Source organism: Rana temporaria, chromosome 10 (genome assembly GCF_905171775.1).
Source record: "Rana temporaria chromosome 10, aRanTem1.1, whole genome shotgun sequence".
NCBI lineage: Eukaryota > Metazoa > Chordata > Amphibia > Anura > Ranidae > Rana > Rana temporaria.
Genome location: NC_053498.1, coordinates 103,137,888 through 103,157,295, shown reverse-complemented (window position 1 = coordinate 103,157,295; position 19,408 = coordinate 103,137,888). Strand labels below are relative to the sequence as shown.

The window sequence follows — 19,408 nt, the reverse complement described above, 5'->3', positions numbered from 1 at the left end:
TGTTATTGCTAAGCTAATGCATGCATTACTTTTAAAAGTACGCTGCAGCAAACCGCATGGTACTGCAGAACCATGCGATATGGTGCCCACAAATGCAATGCATTTGTGATCTGCATTTGGGGTGCTGTTACCAATACATTGGCACCTGCATGCAGATCGCAAAGGCAGTGTGCTCACCGGCAGTGCGGGAAACGTGCGTGGAATGCACGTTTCCTGCACCACATTATTTTGTGAACTGGCCCTTAGAAAAATATAAGAATACAAATGTCAATGTAAAAATATGAACTTATCCAGGTCAGGAGTAACTAAAGTTTACAGGTCAGGAGTATATAGCGCAGGACCTGGAAATGTATTTCTCCAGCATAAAGATAACAAAGAACAGAGATTTAAGGATGTTGAAACTAGGAGGAATGACGTGCACTAAATATGAAGTGCAGAGCAGCAGTTTAAGTGATTTTAGTAAGGATTTGGATGATTGAGACCACGGGCTAACTGCAAGAAACCATTCATATATGTATTATGCATGAACGCTGTTAATCTACTCGACTTTGATGTCTGCAGAGCAGAGGTTAATACCACCCAAACCCCTCCAACTTAATTGGTGCAAAGAGAGAGGCAAGTGTGCCAATTACAGAGACAGAGAGCTGTACAGAGCTGTAACCTTCCATTATATTAAATATTTCAACTTCATATGTCTGAGTAGCAGCAGCATGAAGATAATCCCCATAAGGAAAGAATCAAAAAATACTTATGGAAAACCATGCTGCACATGAACTGTACACCCTGCAAAGCATTTACAAAGGAGACAATTTAAAAACAAACTGTACTGAGTGGAATATTAAGGATGCCATTGCTGATCTCCTTCTGAAAATACTAGTTATCTTCATGCTATTGACCCAGACAGTACAGAAGCCATTTGACACTACAACCAGATAACTAGTATTTCCACAATAGGTTGGAACAGCAGTCAAAAATAAGCAAGTCTATTAAATAGAAATATGTAGGATGCATTACTGACCATATGTAAATGTTCGTTGCCAGGTAAGTGGTAAAAATAATGTTTATAGCAAAGTCTATATCAAAATATAGAGTAATTCTATTAACTGTTTTAACTATTATTATTTTTATGTATTGTGACAAGTTCGGGAATTTGTAGCTCATTGGTAGCACCATAGGTGTGTGCAGCCTATTGCAGATTAGGGTAAGCACCCCAAAGCTCAAACACACATGCATATTTCTGCAGCCTCAGCTGCACTGGACAGTTAATGAAGGAACTGCAGTCTGCTCACATAATTTGTAATATTGATATTCTGAAGCTTCCCTCCAACCACTATGAATATTATTTTATATATACTGTGATTCTGTATTTGCCAAATATGCTACAGAAATCTCCCTCCACTATGTCTGGCTTCATCCATTTTAACTGTGGGCAGCTGAAGCTGCTGCCTGTTTACTTCCTGGATTTACACAGACACACAGAAGTACACCTCCAGCTCTGCAGCTCTGATTGGCCTTCTTATGACTCATCACCCCTCCCTTCCTCGAAACTCTCACAAATGAGAGAGAGCTGTGCATGATGTCAAAAGCCTATGCTTTTTACCACACAAGAAAGAGGAAGTGGGCTGTATAAGGTATTTACTGGCAGAAAAATGTTTTTTTGCTTTAAGCATAGTAAACACTTACTTATTAAGTAAAACACTTTATTATGCTTCAGCAATGAATGAACACAGTGAGTGAGTATGTTCACTGTGTTCATTTAGAAAAGGAAGGGGCCAGTAAATTACTTATTGTCTAGCTCCTTCCCCTGCTCTCCTTGGTTCAAAATCCTTTGTTGGTAATGACAACTTCAATACGCCTCCTGTATGGAGAAACTAGTCCCATGCATTGCTCAAGGGTGATTTTGTCCCATTCTTCCACACAGTCTTCAAATCTTGAAGGTTCTGTGGGCCTCTTCTATGAACTCTGATCTTTAGTTCTTTCCATAGATGTTCTATTGGTTCAGGTGAAGTCAGGTGATTGGCTTGGCTATTCTAGCAGCTTTATTTTCTTTCTTTGAAACCAATTGAGAGTTTCCTTTAGCTTTTGTGTTTTGGATCATTGTCTTGATGAAATGTCCACCTTTGTTTCATCTTCATTATCCTGGTAGATGGCAGCAGATTTTTATCAAGAATGTTCATTTTTCCATTCATCCTTCAATGACATAGTTTGCCAGTAGCGTATGGTCTTAATCGCCCCCACACCATAATGTTCCCACCTCCAAACTTCAATGTTGGTATAGTGTTCTGGGGTGATGTGCAGTGTCATTTGACCTCCAAACATGGTGTGTTGTATGGTATCCAAAGAGTTCAATTTCGGTCTCATCTGACCACACTATATTCTCCCAGTATTTCACAGGCTTGACTAAATGTTGTCCAGCAAACTTTAGACGAGCTTCAACATGCTTTTTCATCAGCAATGGAGTGTTGTTTGGTGAACATGCATATGGGCCATGCTGGTTGAGTGCATTACCTATTGTTTTCTTTGAAAAAATGGTACCTGCTAATTACAGATCTTTCTAAAGCTATTCATAAGTGGTCCTTGGCCATGGGACAACAGTTCTGGTAATTAATTTCACTCTGTCAGAAATCTTGCAAGGATCACCTGGTCGTGGTTGGTTTATGGGGAAATTATGTTCTTTACACTTCCGGACTATGGCCCCAACAGTGCTTACTGGAACAATAAGGTTGCAAAGGTCTTGAGAGAGCTCTTTGCGTTTACCCATCATGAGATGTTTCTTGTGTGACACTGTGGTAATGAGACTTTTTTATAGATCGTTGGCTGAGACTGAACCAGCTGATATTTGTACTGACAAGGGGCAAGGTTGCTTTATAATTACTGATAGATTTGAGATGGTGTCTTGGCATTCTGTGCCTTTTTGCACCTACCTTTCTTCATATGTTCAATAATTTTTCCCTGTGTCATTCCATTTTATTACACATAACTTGATTTCTGAACTTATTTGTTTTGGTTTCTATGTATGTATGGATTGCATGGGTTGTTACTGACATGTGGTGAAAACTTCATGTCAATAGCACCTTTAGAAATATATTTACCTAGAAAAATGGTAACATGTTCAATATGTATTTTACCCGCTGCATATACAATAATATAAATATATATATACTGCCCCAAAAAATAAAAGGAACACTTTTTAATCAGAGTATAGCACCAAGTCAGTGAAACTCCTGAGATATTGATCTGGTCAGTTAAGTAGCAGAGGGATTTGTTAATAAGTTTCAGCTGCTTTGGTGTTAATGAAATTAACAGGTGCACTACATGGGCGACAGAGAGACCTCCAAAACAGGGATGATTGTACAGGTGGAGGCCACTGACATTTTTTTCCTCTACTCATCTTTTCTGACTCTTTTTCACTAGTTTTGCATTTGGATAGGGTCAGTGTCACTACTGGCAGCAAGAGGCAATACCTGGACCCTATAAAGGTTGCACTGGCAGTCCAACTCCTCCAGGATGGCACATCAATACGTGCCATTGCCAGAAGTTTTGCTGTGTCTCCCAGCACAGTCTCAAGAACATAGAGTAGATTCCAGGAGACAGGCAGTTACTCTATGATAGCTGCACAGGGCTGTAGAAGGTCCTTAACCCATCAGCAGGACCGGTATCTGCTCCTTTGTGCAAGGAGGAACAGGATGAGCACTGCCAGAGCCCTACAAAATGACCTTCAGCGAATGTCTCTGACCAAACAATCAGAAACAGACTTCATAAGGGTGGCCCGAGGGCCCGACGTCCTCTAGTTGGCCCTGTGCTCACTGCCCGACACAGTGGAGCTCAATTGGCATTTTCCCTTGAACACCAGAATTGACAAGACTGCCACTGGCGCCCTGTGCTATTTAAAGATGATGTTATTGAGTTGCTGCAATAAAAATTCAGCAAAATTTAACTAGCCTGATGCATCTTTTTTTCACTTTGATTTTCGGGGTATCTTGAATTCAGCCCTCTGTATGTTGATAATTTTAATTACCTTTAAATGATGTGCCATCCTTTCATTCCTAACACATTACCCAGTCCATATCAGTATCAATATTTGAGCAGTGTATATACCGTATTTATCGCGGTATAACGCGCTCCCGTGTATACCGCGCACCCCCAAAGTGACCCCCAATCCTACGGAAAAAAAGTTATTTTTGTACTTCCAGTTTTGGTGTCTTGCGCGGCATCCATCGGCGGCCTCGTCGGGTCCAGCGTCCTTCTGCGGCTTCGGGTGTCCTCTTGGGCGGGTCCGGCGTCCTTCTGCGGCTTCGGGTGTCCTTCTGCGGCGGGTCCCGTGTCCTCTTTGGCGGGTCCAGTGTCCTCTTCGGCGGGTCCGGCGTCCTCGCGGCATCCTCCCCGCTCGTTTCCCGCGCCTAATTTTGAATACTGCGCCAGCATATACCGAGCGCAGTACACTCGGGCAGGCTCGGCAACTGTCGCGCTCACGTCCTGACCGCGGAAGAAGCCGAGACTGGCCGACTATACCCGAGCGTACTGCGCTCGGTATATGTCGGCGCAGTATTCAAAACTCGGCGCGGGAAAGCGGGTATAGGCGTATATCGCGCACCCACGATTTTGCCCCGATTTTCAGGGCAAAAAAGTGCGCGATATACGCCAATAAATACGGTACACATACGCTGTGGTTTTGGAGTTAAAGTGGTTGTAAACCCACTTTTTTCACTTTTACCTACAGGTAAGCCTATAATAAGGCTTACCTGTAGGTATAAAGAATACCTCCTAAACCTGTACGGTTTAGGAGATATTCCCCTCGCAATGCGCCGCTGATTGCAGCGGCGCATGTGCAGGGGGGATCCACGGCGAAAGGACCGGCAGCCGCCGGACCTTGCCGAATTTAAATCTCCCGCGCGCACGCGCGGGAGTGACGTCATCGCCGCTCCAGCCAATCACAGCGCTGGAGCGGCGATACCCGGAAGACACGCCGGAGAAAGATGACATCTCGCTCTGCGTTGACCAGGTAAGTGTTCTTCACCTCGTTCCGAGGTAAGTATTTCATAATCAGCCAGTATGCGGTGCATACTAGCTGATTATGCCTTTTGCCTTGCAGGTTTGAAAGAAAAAAAAAAAGTTTATGCGGTTTACAAGCGCTTTAAGTTCCATAGCCATAGAGAAGAAATAGGATGGTGTATTGAAGACACATTTCATTCCAAGGCCATAACGGTCATTCTTACAAAGATCTGAGATAAATAGGTGTCACCAGAATATTGACCTAGATTAGCTAGATAGCTAGTGCCTTGACTTTTTCAAAAAAAAATCATGTTACAACCAAAAATGTAAATGTATTATATAGGGATTGTATGTGATAGACCAACACAAAGTGTGTAATAGTATATAAAATTCTTGTGTCTGATTTTCAGAGCAACAACTGCCCTTCGTTTAAAGTTTGAAGTTTGCAAAAAACTAAGAAACCACATGGAGCTGCTTCCAAAGACTGGTTTCATCCAGGCTCAGTCATCCTTCAGCGTACAGCTCAAGTTCATACCCAGGTATGTCCTCCATCAGTTCTTAGTACTTCAGAAATTACATATAGAACTTCTCGCCACAGCACCCTGGGACGTATTGCCAAAATAACACACACAAAAATTACAAGTTACAAATCAAAATTAGTCTGTACAGTATAAGACACTCCATATTTAAAAAAAAATCCTCTGATAAAAAGAATATGGTGTACATCATAAATTAGGATTATAGATGTTTCATCAGTCACATTGTTGTTTGTCTACTCTACAGGATGGCCACCTAGTTTTGCATGTTCCTATGATTCATTAGGTACAAACAATATGCTTATTCATTGATCCATACTGTAACATATTCTAGGATAACAGTAAAACATAAATCATCATAAATGTATCTTGCTCTCAATATAGGTAAAAGAATATATCGCCCCAAAGTAAAATAACAATAATAAAAAAAAAAAAAATTCTACAAATGTATATTACATAAAGACATCTAAAAAGTTAAAAAAAAAAATTGTATTATTCCATCCATGCACTTAAACAGATCTCTGAATGATTTATACATGCAGTGTGGAGACAATCTTTGGTGCCTCTCGGAGCAAACAGTCAAGTATTAGGTTTCATTCTCCAAATCTCATTATAACAATTACAGCTGGATTCCAGTTGCTCTATCCAAGGGGTTAGCCTGCTGTACTGGTAGTATACTGACTGCCACATTACTATGATACAGAGTTGCTGACCCTTTTATCTAGTGTACCAATATCTGATACTGCTTATTTGTCCCGCCCCTGCAGAATGGGGGGTGAACAAAAATGGAGATTTTATGAAAATTTATGATTACCCATCAGTAAGGTCAGCAAATGGCAGTGGATATAAAAGCTGACCATACTGGTAGCAGCCTAAGATGACCTCTAGATTTTAGGAGTTGCGTCTAAGTATCTTGTGGAGGTGACCCTTGGTATGCAGAGACTGGAATTTATTCCCACATTACTAATGAAGAAAAAAATATTATAGATACAGTTGTGCTCATAAGTTTACATACCCTGGCAGAATTTATGATTTCTTGGCCATTTTTAACCACGGAATGACGGCTACAGCGCTGACCCCAAATACAGGGAGGACGTCTATAGACTCCCCCTGCAGGGCGCGCTGTGATCACCCGAGTCACTGAGACTCGGGTGATCACAGATCGGAGTAAGGTTTAGAGGGGGTCAACTATGGCAAACACAGCTCCTCAGACCCTCTTAAGCAAAATATTTTAATATTCAAAGCAAACTCCCTCCTGCATTCATGTCTCCATGTTTTATTTTGTTGAGAAATCACTTTGAAGAACAACCCCCTTGCATTTTTGTCCGTGGCCATCTTGAACAAGGGCAAATGATTCATATAGCATTTACTTCCTGGAATCCATCTGCCCTTTGCTCAAGCATGCATACAGAAGAGTGTGCTTGGCTGTGAAAGAAAACCTCTCCTCCCCTCCGGAAGACTCCTGGGATGTATGACATCATTTGACTAGGCAAGAAACCAGAAGGTAACTAAAGAAATGTAAAAAAAAAAAAAATTCAAACAAGTTAATATAATATACTTTCCTATCTATTTATTAATGTTGGCAGCATGAACATTAAAAATATTCAATGTTGATTGGGAGAGTGAATTTCCACTTTAAGTTATGCTGTGTGAAAGAAGGAAGTGTTATCCCACTGTGGCTGCAAAATTGAAAATACTCTTTAATTTTTTTTTATATTGAAATCTATAAGCACAAAGTCCTCTTCTGCAAGCAGGTGTCTACAGATAAAACTCTGCAGCAGTTGTGGTGAGCATTGTTGGCAATGAGACAGGAATTGTTACCCGTGATTGATTACCTTGCAGGTTTTTTTCCTGTTCCTATTTGTCTAATTTTACAGTGTAAAATGGTTCTGCTCTGTTATGTTCTCAGAAAATATGTACCAGTTCTCACTCAGAAAAAAACTGTCTTTAACCACTTGCTGTCCAGAGCATGTTTTACTTTTTCACACATATGGTAAAATCAGCATTTTTTGCTAGGAAATTATTTTATTGAAAGCAGAGGACCTGTAGAATAAAATTAGTGCCTTTTGCAATTTTTTTTTATGAAGCATAATATTGGCACAGTCGTTTATCAAACTCACACACCTTGTTCCCATTGGGTGAGTACATATGTGTCCCATGCTTTACCGTGTTTGCACAGATGTTATGTGGGGGCCTTCTCAGTACTGTAAAAATAATTGGGCGGCTGAAAAGCCACCTAGATCACTTTCACTAGATATCTGATCATTGGCTGTAGAAAAAAAAACTATTGCAGCTGCAGCTATGATCTTGTCAGGTCACCTGAGGCCAGGTTATAGATGCACACCTTTGGGGTCAGGAGTGCACCGCTATGATAGTGGACCCTACGGCTGACTGCTGTGGATGGAACCCTGGGTGGTGCAGAAAGGCAGGTCTACTGGGGTGCCAACACAGATCCCACAGGGAGCTATAACATAAGATTCCCCAGGGCGTGGAGTCTAAGAGCCAGCAGGTGTTCACCAGAGCTTCTAGTGGTGAGGATGGACTACGCTGCAGCTGACTCCAGGTCGCGGCCCCCAGGGTCTCCCAGCTCACGCTCATGGTAGGCTATAGGAGGATAAGCTAAAGGTCGGGGCGACTAGCAGACAAGGATAAACTGAGAACAAGTCAAAGGTCAAGGGTCACAAGCAGGCAAGGATAGTCGAGAACGCGCCAAAGGTCTGGGTCACAAGCAGGCGGGGATGGTCAGAACATGCCAAGATCGGTAACAGAGACAAACGTAGAGCACATGGCAAGCAGGAAACAGGAAACCAAACACACAATAGATTAACAAACAGCGTTGATCAGCACGGCTGGCTTGCAGTGCACAGGTTTATATAGAGTTCCTTGATGAGCCTGGGGTGGAGCCATGCTAAAGGAGAGATTTCTTAAGCAGCCAGGTGAGAGTGGCTGGCCTCTAAGGTGAGCACAAGGAGGAGATAAGCTGACAGACAAACATTACTGCATATCCATGACAGATCTTTAGACATGTGCCCTGCTGAATTTGTTTGTTTCCGTTGTATTTGTTTGTTTGTTTGTTTTTTCGGAAATTTGAAAATTCGTAAATTAAAAAATTCGAAAATATAAAAAATCCAAAAATAAGAAAGGAAAATACGAAAATTAGAAAGAACAAAAATCCTAAATAATAACTAACTAATAGTAACAAACTATTAAATTATAGGTATTGGAATTTACTTTCAAATTTGGCTCGTCAGTGAACATAACGAATTTATCTGAAGTTACGAATTATCCGAAATAAAGAATGTTGCATCTAAACAAATGGAACAAAACTAAATAATAATAATAATAAGTTTGTATTATTATTATTGTTATATATTAATTTGTTACATTCCATTTGTTTAGATATGGCATTCGTTATTACGGATAATTCGTAACTTTGGATACATTTGTATTCGTTCTGTTCCAATACCTATAATTTAATAGTTGGCAATAGTTAAGTTGTTATAAGTTAGTTATTTAAGATTTTCAGATTTTTGAATTTTGTGATTTTCATTCTTATTTTCAGATTTCTGTTCTTTTTGAATTTTTGGGATATTCATTCTTTTTCGAATTTCCGATTTTTTTCAAATTTCCAGATTTTTGGATTTTTTTCATTTCCAAGTATTCGTAAAAATTCGGATATTTCCGAATGAACAAATTTGTCCAAATTTGTTAAACGAATTTGGAACTAAACGAATTGCACATGTCTAATGATCTTGGTATAACCACTTGCTGGCAGGCTGCATAAATACATACGGCAGTCAGCAAGTGATTAAAGCGGAGCATCACTACTGTTGTAAAAAAATAAAGGTCAGCAGCTACAAATACCATAGCAGGTGACTTTTAACAAACAGGTACCTACCAGCCCAGGAGTCCAGCTCTGTCTTTACCACAGCAGATTCTTCGCCAGGCTACAGATCCCCAGTAGCACCATTTTGGATGTGGGAGCTGTCTGTGACTTCCAGATTACTCCCAACTGTGCAAGTGCCAGTAAGACTAGGTTCCACATCCTCCTGGGAGGTGTGACATGATGGGAGTAGGGAAGGATAATCAGACATCAATCATCCTCTCCTAGGTGAGGATTGGTGAAAGTGGAAGCAAGTACCTGTCAAAAAAAATACTTGTTCCCTAAAGAAAAACACTGCAGATTGGGGAAGGAGGAGGATGAGCAGTACTTTCACTTTTCAGTGAAAGTTCTCTTTAAATTTCAAACCTCCAGTAGTTCCCGGTAACATGTTGCACACTACAAAATGATAGGTGCATTCTCCAGGACAATATATTATTGTTCCTGAAAGGTTCATTTTTTTTACTATCACTTAATTTCTGTACATGCTATGAGTCTGTTCTGGGAGAATTGTACTAAATATTTGTCTGGTTTTGCTCCTATAGAATAAAATAGTGGCTTATAATACTGCAGTTAAACTGCTTAAAAGGAAAGCCAGTGTTTCATCTCCTAAATCATTGCAGAGCTTTCTGTCTGTTAACATTAGCCAGATTAACATTTTTTTTCATACAAATTGAGCATTTATGGGCTTTAAAGCATTACCCAGCAATACTCTGAAGTTTTATTAAAACGCAAAGATAAACGACAGTGCAATAAAATGAGATCCTAATCACACATTGTACAGTTCTCTTAAAAATCAGGTTTGGTTTGCAGGGAGAGTAAATCAACTTTCACTTTATTAAATAGCTTTTGAATGGTTAAGCAGCAATGTTTTATGCTCATATTGTATATTAGACATCAAGGGAAAGGAATATGAGTTTCTGAACTATGTGTTTGAGTAAGCTAATATGATGGTAAGATTTACTGATCAAAAAAGAAGAAATTCAGGAATATGGCCTTCTAGATTTAAAGGGAAAGCTTAGCAAAACTAATGGTTCGGTTGTGTGGGCGATGTTATGCCTTGTACACACGAGCGGAATTTCTGAGGAAAAAGTCAGACGGAAGCTTTTCATTGGATATTCCGTCCGTGTGTATGCCCCATCAGACTTTTTCCGTCGGAAACTCTGACGGAATTAGATAGAGAACATGTTCTCAATTTTTTAGATGAAAAAAAATGAATTTCCGTTCATCTGGATGCATGCATGCTCAGAATCAAGTTGACGCATGCTCATGAGCATTGAACTTTTTTTGGCTCGTTGTAGTGTTGTAAGTCACCGCGTTCTTGATGGTCGGAATTTGGTGTAACCAAAAAGCTTATGTATAGGCAAAACTTTTATAACCCCTGTTGGTTTATTTTGTGCAGTTTGTGTCCAGTTGTGGAGGTTTTCCTTAAACACATGTCCCAGAGACACAACAGGAAGTTGAAGCAAATCTCTACATTATCAGTGAAAGTTGTCACTGGAACAAGTATCTCCACTGGAAAATTTCTGCTCAATTCATTTTCTGTTGACAACTTCAAATTTTGGATTTTCCCTCACTTTCAGTCCTGGTGACAATGACAATACAAGGACACAGAGGGCAATAACAATTTGACAGGGGCTCTAACTCTTACCTTCCATATAAAAAAAAAAACTTTTGGCTATACATACTGTACACTTTAATACCCATCCTTTTCAAAAAAAATAAAAAAACTCTTGTAGTGAGATATCTTCAGCAGACTTGTGAATCAAGCTGGGCTTAGAGGGATCAAATTTGGCCAGTTCAGCAGGGATCCATTTTGATTGATTTCGATCCATTTATGGCCAATTTTGTTTGAGAGTAGTTAAACTAATAACTCACTGCTCTCAAATGGGCTTGTTGGAAACTTTGCTTCGATCAGCACTGTAGCCAACCGGTTATTATTTTATTTATTTTTATGGTTGAACTAGATGGACTTGTGTCTTTTTCCAACCTGACTAACTATATAGCTTGCAAGATACTACTATGTAAGTGTATTTGAATACAGTGCAATTGATTTTACATTCACACTGACCTGGCACCCTACCTTTTCTGTTTTCTGTTTCTCAATGAACGAAAGAGAAAATATAATTGTACTTACTGTAAAATAACTTTCTTTGAGGTTATTCAGAAACACCACTCTTGCCCCTCTACTTAGATATTGGGCCTGTTGCCAAGGTTATTTGGTTTTCTCTTTTTGCTCTGCTCACTGCCGTGTCCTGTCGAGAAATGCCCCTTATTGAGAAATGTCCGGTCAGAACTGCGCATGCGCAGAGACCCGCCAAGCATCTGAATTTACAAACCGCTGTAGACTGCTCCTGCGCACAATAGCCGACATTGTGCCATGCGCTCCCGATGCTCTTGCAAGTCTGCAAGGGCCTTTTTTATTCATGATAGGCGCATGTGAGGGGCGCATGCCTACATGAAGAGGGGCGTATTTTGTAATGATGGGCAATGCTTCTAAGATGGGGGCGGAATTTTTTCACGAAACTCAAATACATCTCCTAAACAAATGCATCTCTGCTAACATTTAAAAACCCGCCCTTCAGTTGGCTAAACACGCCCCGCAAATACGTGTAGGAAGAATAGAAGAGATATATTTGTTTAGGAGATGTGTTTGAGTTTCGTGAAATATTCCGCCCCCATCTTAGCACCACTGCCCATCATTACAAAATCCGCCCCCTTCATGTAGGCATCCGCCCCTCACACGCGCCCATCATGAACAAATCCGCCCCTTGCAAACTTGCACGAGCATCGGAAGTTAACAGAACACCGGCTGACATTCTCTGACAGGGATTTACCCACCTTAAGGAGCTGTCCTAGCTGCTTGTTTAGTTTGTCTTGCGCCTAGCATTCTGCTGGAAATGGCAGCAAAACCTACTTGAATATGGTTGATCTTCAATCAACAGCTGTGTCTCTCAGTGAACTTAGAGAAAATGATTTGTAGCAACTACAAAAATGCTATTTCAAATGCAGAACACAATAAAGTTAATTGTAAATGTAAAAAGTATACTTTTTCTAGCAGTGAATTGAAAACCTACTAAGGAAAATGTGCACGATTTGCTTGATAGAGCATGAAAAAAAATCACTTCTGCTTACACTTTTCACATTTGTATAGGAACATGATCTACAGTCTCAACTCTTCCCTGACTTTGCAGGTCTTAATGCCAATTTATAAAGAAAAAGTATTGTTGCCTAGGCACACAGGGGACCTGCGTTTATTTCAGCAAGCTCAAAGCTTGGGTGAAATACCATCACGATGGATTACTTTGGTTTCTTGGCTCAGTTGACAGCTTTCCACCTAACTTTTTTTATTTAAAGACTCATCGAGCCGTCTCACATAGGGAGGATATTTATGGGGATCCAGGGTGTTGTGCAGCAGGTACTTTGGTGATTAATACAGGTCGCTAAGTGACAACTCTGCAGCTTTTCAGGATTGTTTGCTAGTCACTTTCCTAAAAATGCTGGATCCTCAGAAAACGTAAAGTTTATAGCTCCGAACAAGAAATAAAGCTGGTGCTGCCGGAACTTGTTTCTCTTCCCGATGAATTAACATGCTGAATTTAAACATGTTGCAGTAATTTATACAGTAGCCTGTCTTCCTTCCATGGCTTTCAAATGACATGCTTGTTGATGGCTGGTGTAATTAACAGAATGCAACCAATCAAAGATATGTGGTGCGTAAAGGCAATTTGTTTACTTTGTAGTGTTTTCACTTTTTTGTACCTCTTACAATATATTAGCATCTTCTCAATCAGTTATAATTAAAAATATGTAGTATTGGGTGGAGGAGGTTATTTATACAAGGATTTTTTAATATCATTTCTCAGTGGACATCGTCCCTCAACATATGAAAAATTCAAGAACCCCTTACAGCCAAAAAAAGGCAGGAATAGGTAAACAGGACTTTATATGTGCAACAGAGAAATCATACAAAAATAAAATATCAATCTTTTAATAAATAATTATAAAAATAAGACAAAGGACATTACTAAAAACAAATTTATGTATGTAACCAACTGGGGACATACAACCCCCAAATCGGAAAATCTCTGCCAACCAATAAAGATATCATAATTGCCACAATACATGCACCATATTTACCTCTTTAATAGCCTGCGTTTCTTTCCTAGCAGGGAATCCCATGTTCATATGAACCCATTTGGAGAATCAATGATGTAAAAGCAACCTATGTTTAAAAAAAGGGGGGGGTAGGGAACAACAAAATTATAAAGAGCATGGATCCTGAGGAAGCGAGTCCTTCATGAAACGCATCGGTTCTAGACACCCAATATCACAACAATGGTTATATATATACAATTTTTATTATTTTTAGAAATGTCCCTTGTCTTTTTATAATTATTTAATATAAGATTGATATTTTGTGTGATTTCTTTGTAGCACATATAAAGCCCTACTTACCTAAAAAATACACAAGTATTACACATATTATATGTATGGAAATTTGCGGACACCTGACCATCACAAGTAGAGGAGCTTGCTGGACATGCCATTCCAAATCCATGGGCATTCATGTAGCGTTGGCTCCTCGTCCACTTTTTTGGTATTGCTTCCTATAAAATTTTGGAAAGTGGTGGAATTTGTGCTCATTCAGAGTCAAAAGAGCATTGATGGGGTCAGCTACAGTTGTTGGACGAGAAGATCTGGCTCACAATCTGTTTCCTATTCATCCTAAAGTTGTACGGTAGGGTTGAGATCAAGGCTCTGGTCAGGTTACTCAAGTTGCTCCACACCAAACTCCTCAAACCATGTCTTTATGGACCTACCTTTGAGCCTAACCATGCTGGAATAGGAAAGAACCCTAGAAATTAGTTCAGCAGCCTACATACAAATTAAAGGATTGTGTTTCAACACCCAAAATGCTACAACCCAAATCAACTGAATCAAAATGCATTACAACCCATGTGGGATCGCGCCAGGGGGTGCGCACGGAGAGACAGGATACCCCAGGCGCCAGGTCGCTAATTCTTGTCGCAATTGCGATCTGGTGCCCGGCTTTGTCGAACCCTGTATATGTGTGTATATATATATATATATATATATATATATATATAGATATATAGATATATAGATATAGATATATATAGATACAGTGAGGAAAATAAGTATTTGAACACCCTGCTATTTTGCAAGTTCTCCCACTTGGAAATCATGGAGGGGTCTGAAATTGTCATCGTAGGTGCATGTCCACTGTGAGAGACATAATCAAAAAAAAAATTCCAGAAATCACAATTTATGATTTTTTAACTATTTATTTGTATGATACAGCTGCAAATAAGTATTTGAACACCTGTCTATCAGCTAGAATTCTGACCCTCAAAGACCTGTTAGTCTGCCTTTAAAATGTCCACCTCCACTCCATTTATTATCCTAAATTAGATGCACCTGTTTGAGGTCATTAGCTGCATAAAGACACCTGTCCACCCCATACAATCAGTAAGAACCCAACTACTAACATGGCCAAGACCAAAGAGCTGTCCAAAGACACTAGAGACAAATTTGTACACCTCCACAAGGCTGGAAAGGGCTACGGGGAAATTGCCAAGCAGCTTGGTGAAAAAAGGTCCACTGTTGGAGCAATCATTAGAAAATGGAAGAAGCTAAACATGACTGTCAATCTCCCTCGGACTGGGGCTCCATGCAAAATCTCACCTCGTGGGGTCTCAATGATCCTAAGAAAGGTGAGAAATCAGCCCAGGACTACACAGGAGGAGCTGGTCAATGACCTGAAAAGAGCTGGGACCACCGTTTCCAAGGTTACTGTTGGTAATACACTAAGACGTCATGGTTTGAAATCATGCATGGCACGGAAGGTTCCCCTGCTTAAACCAGCACATGTCAAGGCCCGTCTTAAGTTTGCCAATGACCATTTGGATGATCCAGAGGAGTCATGGGAGAAAGTCATGTGGTCAGATGAGACCAAAATAGAACTTTTTGGTCATAATTCCACTAACCGTGTTTGGAGGAAGAAGAATGATGAGTACCATCCCAAGAACACCATCCCTACTGTGAAGCATGGTGGTGGTAGCATCATGCTTTGGGGGTGTTTTTCTGCACATGGGACAGGGCGACTGCACTGTATTAAGGAGAGGATGACCGGGGCCATGTATTGCGAGATTTTGGGCAACAACCTCCTTCCCCCAGTTAGAGCTTTGAAGATGGGTCGAGGCTGGGTCTTCCAACATGACAATGACCCGAAGCACACAGCCAGGATAACCAAGGAGTGGCTCTTTAAGAAGCATATCAAGGTTCTGGCGTGGCCTAGCCAGTCTCCAGACCTAAACCCAATAGAGAATCTTTGGAGGGAGCTCAAACTCCGTGTTTCTCAGCGACAGCCCAGAAACCTGACTGATCTAGAGAAGATCTGTGTGGAGGAGTGGGCCAAAATCCCTCCTCCAGTGTGTGCAAACCTGGTGAAAAACTACAAGAAACGTTTGACCTCTGTAATTGCAAACAAAGGCTAATGTACCAGATATTAACATTGATTTTCTCAGGTGTTCAAATACTTATTTGCAGCTGTATCATACAAATAAATAGTTAAAAAAATCATACATTGTGATTTCTGGATTTTTTTTTTGATTATGTCTCTCACAGTGGACATGCACCTACGATAACAATTTCAGACCCCTCCATGATTTCCAAGTGGGAGAACTTGCAAAATAGCAGGGTGTTCAAATACTTATTTTCCTCACTGTATATATAGATATATGCAGTGTACTAGCCTATACCACCCCAACACAAACTGTAAATACAATTAAGACAAAAAAAATATAGAATAATAAGGGGTAAAGGGGGAAGCCACATCCGTATTAATGAGAGGAAAACATAGAAGATTACTCAGAAGGGGTAACCAATGGTCAGACTTTAAAGGCAAAACAACAATAGAAATAGCTAAAAAGTATGTTTATTACAAAAAATAGACAAATCGATACAATATTCAAAAATAAAAACCATACAAGATATTGAAAAGTATGAATTGGATCCCTTGTACGTCTACACGTTTCGCCGTGAGGCTTCTTCAGGACGAGCAACAAGAGAGCAAAAACAGAACAAATCTCACTATCTTGAAATGGACAAGATCCAGTATCTATATACATCTGAATATTGGAGACTCTATATAGGCAGAAAAATTTCCATGGGAAGTATAGTACAAATGATATATGTGAGTACATCAAAGGCTCTGCAAATAGATGGAGTATAGTATTATTAGGCAAAAGAGTTCCTTGTGCAAGGATTTTTCCATCTCTAAGGCCCCATACACACGAGAGGATTTATCCGCGGATACGGTCCAGCGGACCGTATCCGCGGATAAATCCTCTCGAGGATTTCAGCAGATTTCTATGCGATGGCGTGTACACACCATCGCATTGAAATCCGCGCGGAAATCCTCTGGCGATGACGCGTCGCGCCGTCGCCGCGATTATGACGCGGCGACGGGCGCGACGCTGTCATATAAGGAATTCCACGCATGCGTCAAATCATTACGACGCGTGTGGGGAATCCCTTTGGACGGATGGATCCGGTGAGTCTGTACAGACGAGCGGATCCATCCGTTGGGATGGATTCCAGCAGATCGATTTGTTCTGCATGTCAGCGAATATCCATCTGCTGGAAATCCATCCCAGGGGAGATTTATCCGCGGATAAATATCCGCTGGCGTGTACACACCATAGGATCTATCCGCAGAAACCCATTTGATGGGATTTATCTGCGGATAGATTCTATGGTGTGTATGGGGCCTAAATTGCTGGCTAGCTAGCTTATAACGAGGGGGGGAGCACATCTAAAACGTATCTATGGTTTAGTCAACAGTGGCCAGTTTTGAACAAATTTTTTTCTCACGCCAAGTCTGGAGTCACATCGGTGACAAGAGCTTTGTTACAGAGTGGAATTTTAGCAAATTGGCCAAAGGATAGACATCTATAACATTCTTCTTAGGACAGTACCTTTCTAATTTGGTTGACCCACTGGCACTTTTACCTTAAGACTAAGCAATACACTTATATTTAAATATAGTGGGCCAGATTCACGTCCGATCGCGTATCTTTGTGCGGGCGTAACGTATCTGATTTACGTTACGCCTCCGCAACTTAGATGGGCAAGTGCTGTATTCTCAAAGCACTTGCTCCGTAAGTTGTGACGGCGTAGCGTAAATCGTCCGGCGTAAGCCCACCTAATTTAAATTTGGAACAGGGGGGCATGTTTTATGTAAATGTTGTGTGACCCAATGTGATTGACGTTTTTCCCGAATGGCGCATGCGCCGTCCGTGGAATTTCCCAGTGTGCATTGCTCCAAAGTACACCGCCAGGACGTCATTGGTTTCGACGTGAACGTAAATGACGTCCAGCCCCATTCACGGACGACTTACGCAAACGACGTAACTTTTTCAAATTTCGACGCGGGAACGACGGCCATACTTAACATTGTTACGCCGCACTTATGCCACCATATAGCAGGGGTAACTATACGCCAGGAAAAGCCTAACGTAAACGGAGTAACTTTACTGCGTCGGCCGGGCGTACGTTCGGGAATTTGCGTATCTAGCTAATTTGCATACTCAACGCGTAATTCGACGGAAATGCCACCTATCGGCCAGCGTAAATATGCAGTTACGATCCGATGGCGTAAGAGACTTACGCCTGTTGGATCTAACTGATATCTATGCGTAACTGATTCTAAGAATCAGGCGCATAGATACGATGGCGTATCTGGAGATACGCCGTCGTATCTCGACTCAGAATCTGGCCCAGTGTGTATTAGCATTCATAGGAATATGTCCTATTTCTTACAATGCTCCTTACTTTATTAATTAAAATATTGTGATAACCTGACAGAACAAAATATTTACAGTATATTCCTACTGATTGTTATTTCCCTCATGACTTTGGGACAATTGCTTATTCCCTGTAAACCCTGCGGAGGTCCTAATAATAGATATGCTTGAGGTCGAAAAGAACAATTGTTGTATCAAGGTGACATATGGACAGAGAAATAGCTGACGAGTTTGGAGTGCAGCCCCCAAGAAGGAGAACAGCTTGTAAATGTTGGGCTGGCGTATGTGTGTTTAATTAACTTTGGATGCAGGTTAAATTTGTACATCAGCTTTAGCAGGTGGCATAACAATTGAAGCCAAAATGACTGTTTTTAGTTTCATGTTCTGTAAATCTAAACACATAAGGTATGTGTGTATCAAGTTTAGCTAGAGGAATTTATCACTTAGCACTAGGATTTTTCTTAGTGTAGCACAATGCAAAGATAACTGGGCAGAGTATTTAAAGTAGAAATAAAGCCCAAACTTTTTTTTATTATTATTTTGGATAGGGTTAGAGGAGGGGAGGGTTATAACCCCTCAGTTTTTTGTTTGTTTTTTGCCATCTGTGTCCTATTGGGAGGATTTCTCCTAATTTTTCTGTCCTGTAGCCCAGGGGTCATCAACCCTGTCCTCAGGGCCCACTAACAGGCCAGGTTTTATGTATAACCTTGGAGATGCAGATGACTAGAATACTGCAATCACTGAGCAGCAAATGATATTAACTGTGATGTATTTCAGTTATCTTGCAAACCTGACCTGTTAGTAGGACCTTAGGACAGGGTTGACAACCACTACTGTAGCCACTATAGAAGGTGAGAGGAAATCCCTGCAAAGTTGGGGAAATTTCTAGTTGTTACCAGGGTCACTAGAACTAGTGTCTCCATTGCAAGAGTTCCCTATCAGGTGGCAACTCAAAATTGTCTTTTACTTTTATTCCTTTTTATAATGGTCACCTGGAGTCTTCGCAATGGGGTTAAAGGGGGCTGCAATAAAGACGCTGTCTGTCACCTTGATAAAGGGGCTGCCGTGGCTCCAAAAGAGATCGGTGGTGTATTGTGCCTATTATTGCACATTTTGCTATCATTATTTCAGTATAACCTCATTAAAATTGTTGGATCTACTAACTGAGT

At 40.7% G+C, this 19,408-nt stretch overlaps 1 protein-coding gene across 3 annotated transcripts in view; it reads left to right on the top strand.

Moving 5' to 3' along the window:
- CFAP74 (cilia and flagella associated protein 74) overlaps positions 1 to 19,408 on the top strand; it is a 195,612-nt gene that overhangs the window by 99,259 nt on the left and 76,945 nt on the right. For 2 of the 3 annotated variants that reach the window (XM_040325888.1, XM_040325887.1), the window contains exon 22: positions 5,403 to 5,531. The exons of the other annotated variant lie outside the window; for it this stretch is intronic. In XM_040325888.1, the coding sequence (XP_040181822.1) occupies positions 5,403 to 5,531 (129 nt within the window). The remainder of the gene's footprint in view (positions 1 to 5,402; positions 5,532 to 19,408) is intronic. 3 annotated transcript variants of the gene reach the window in all.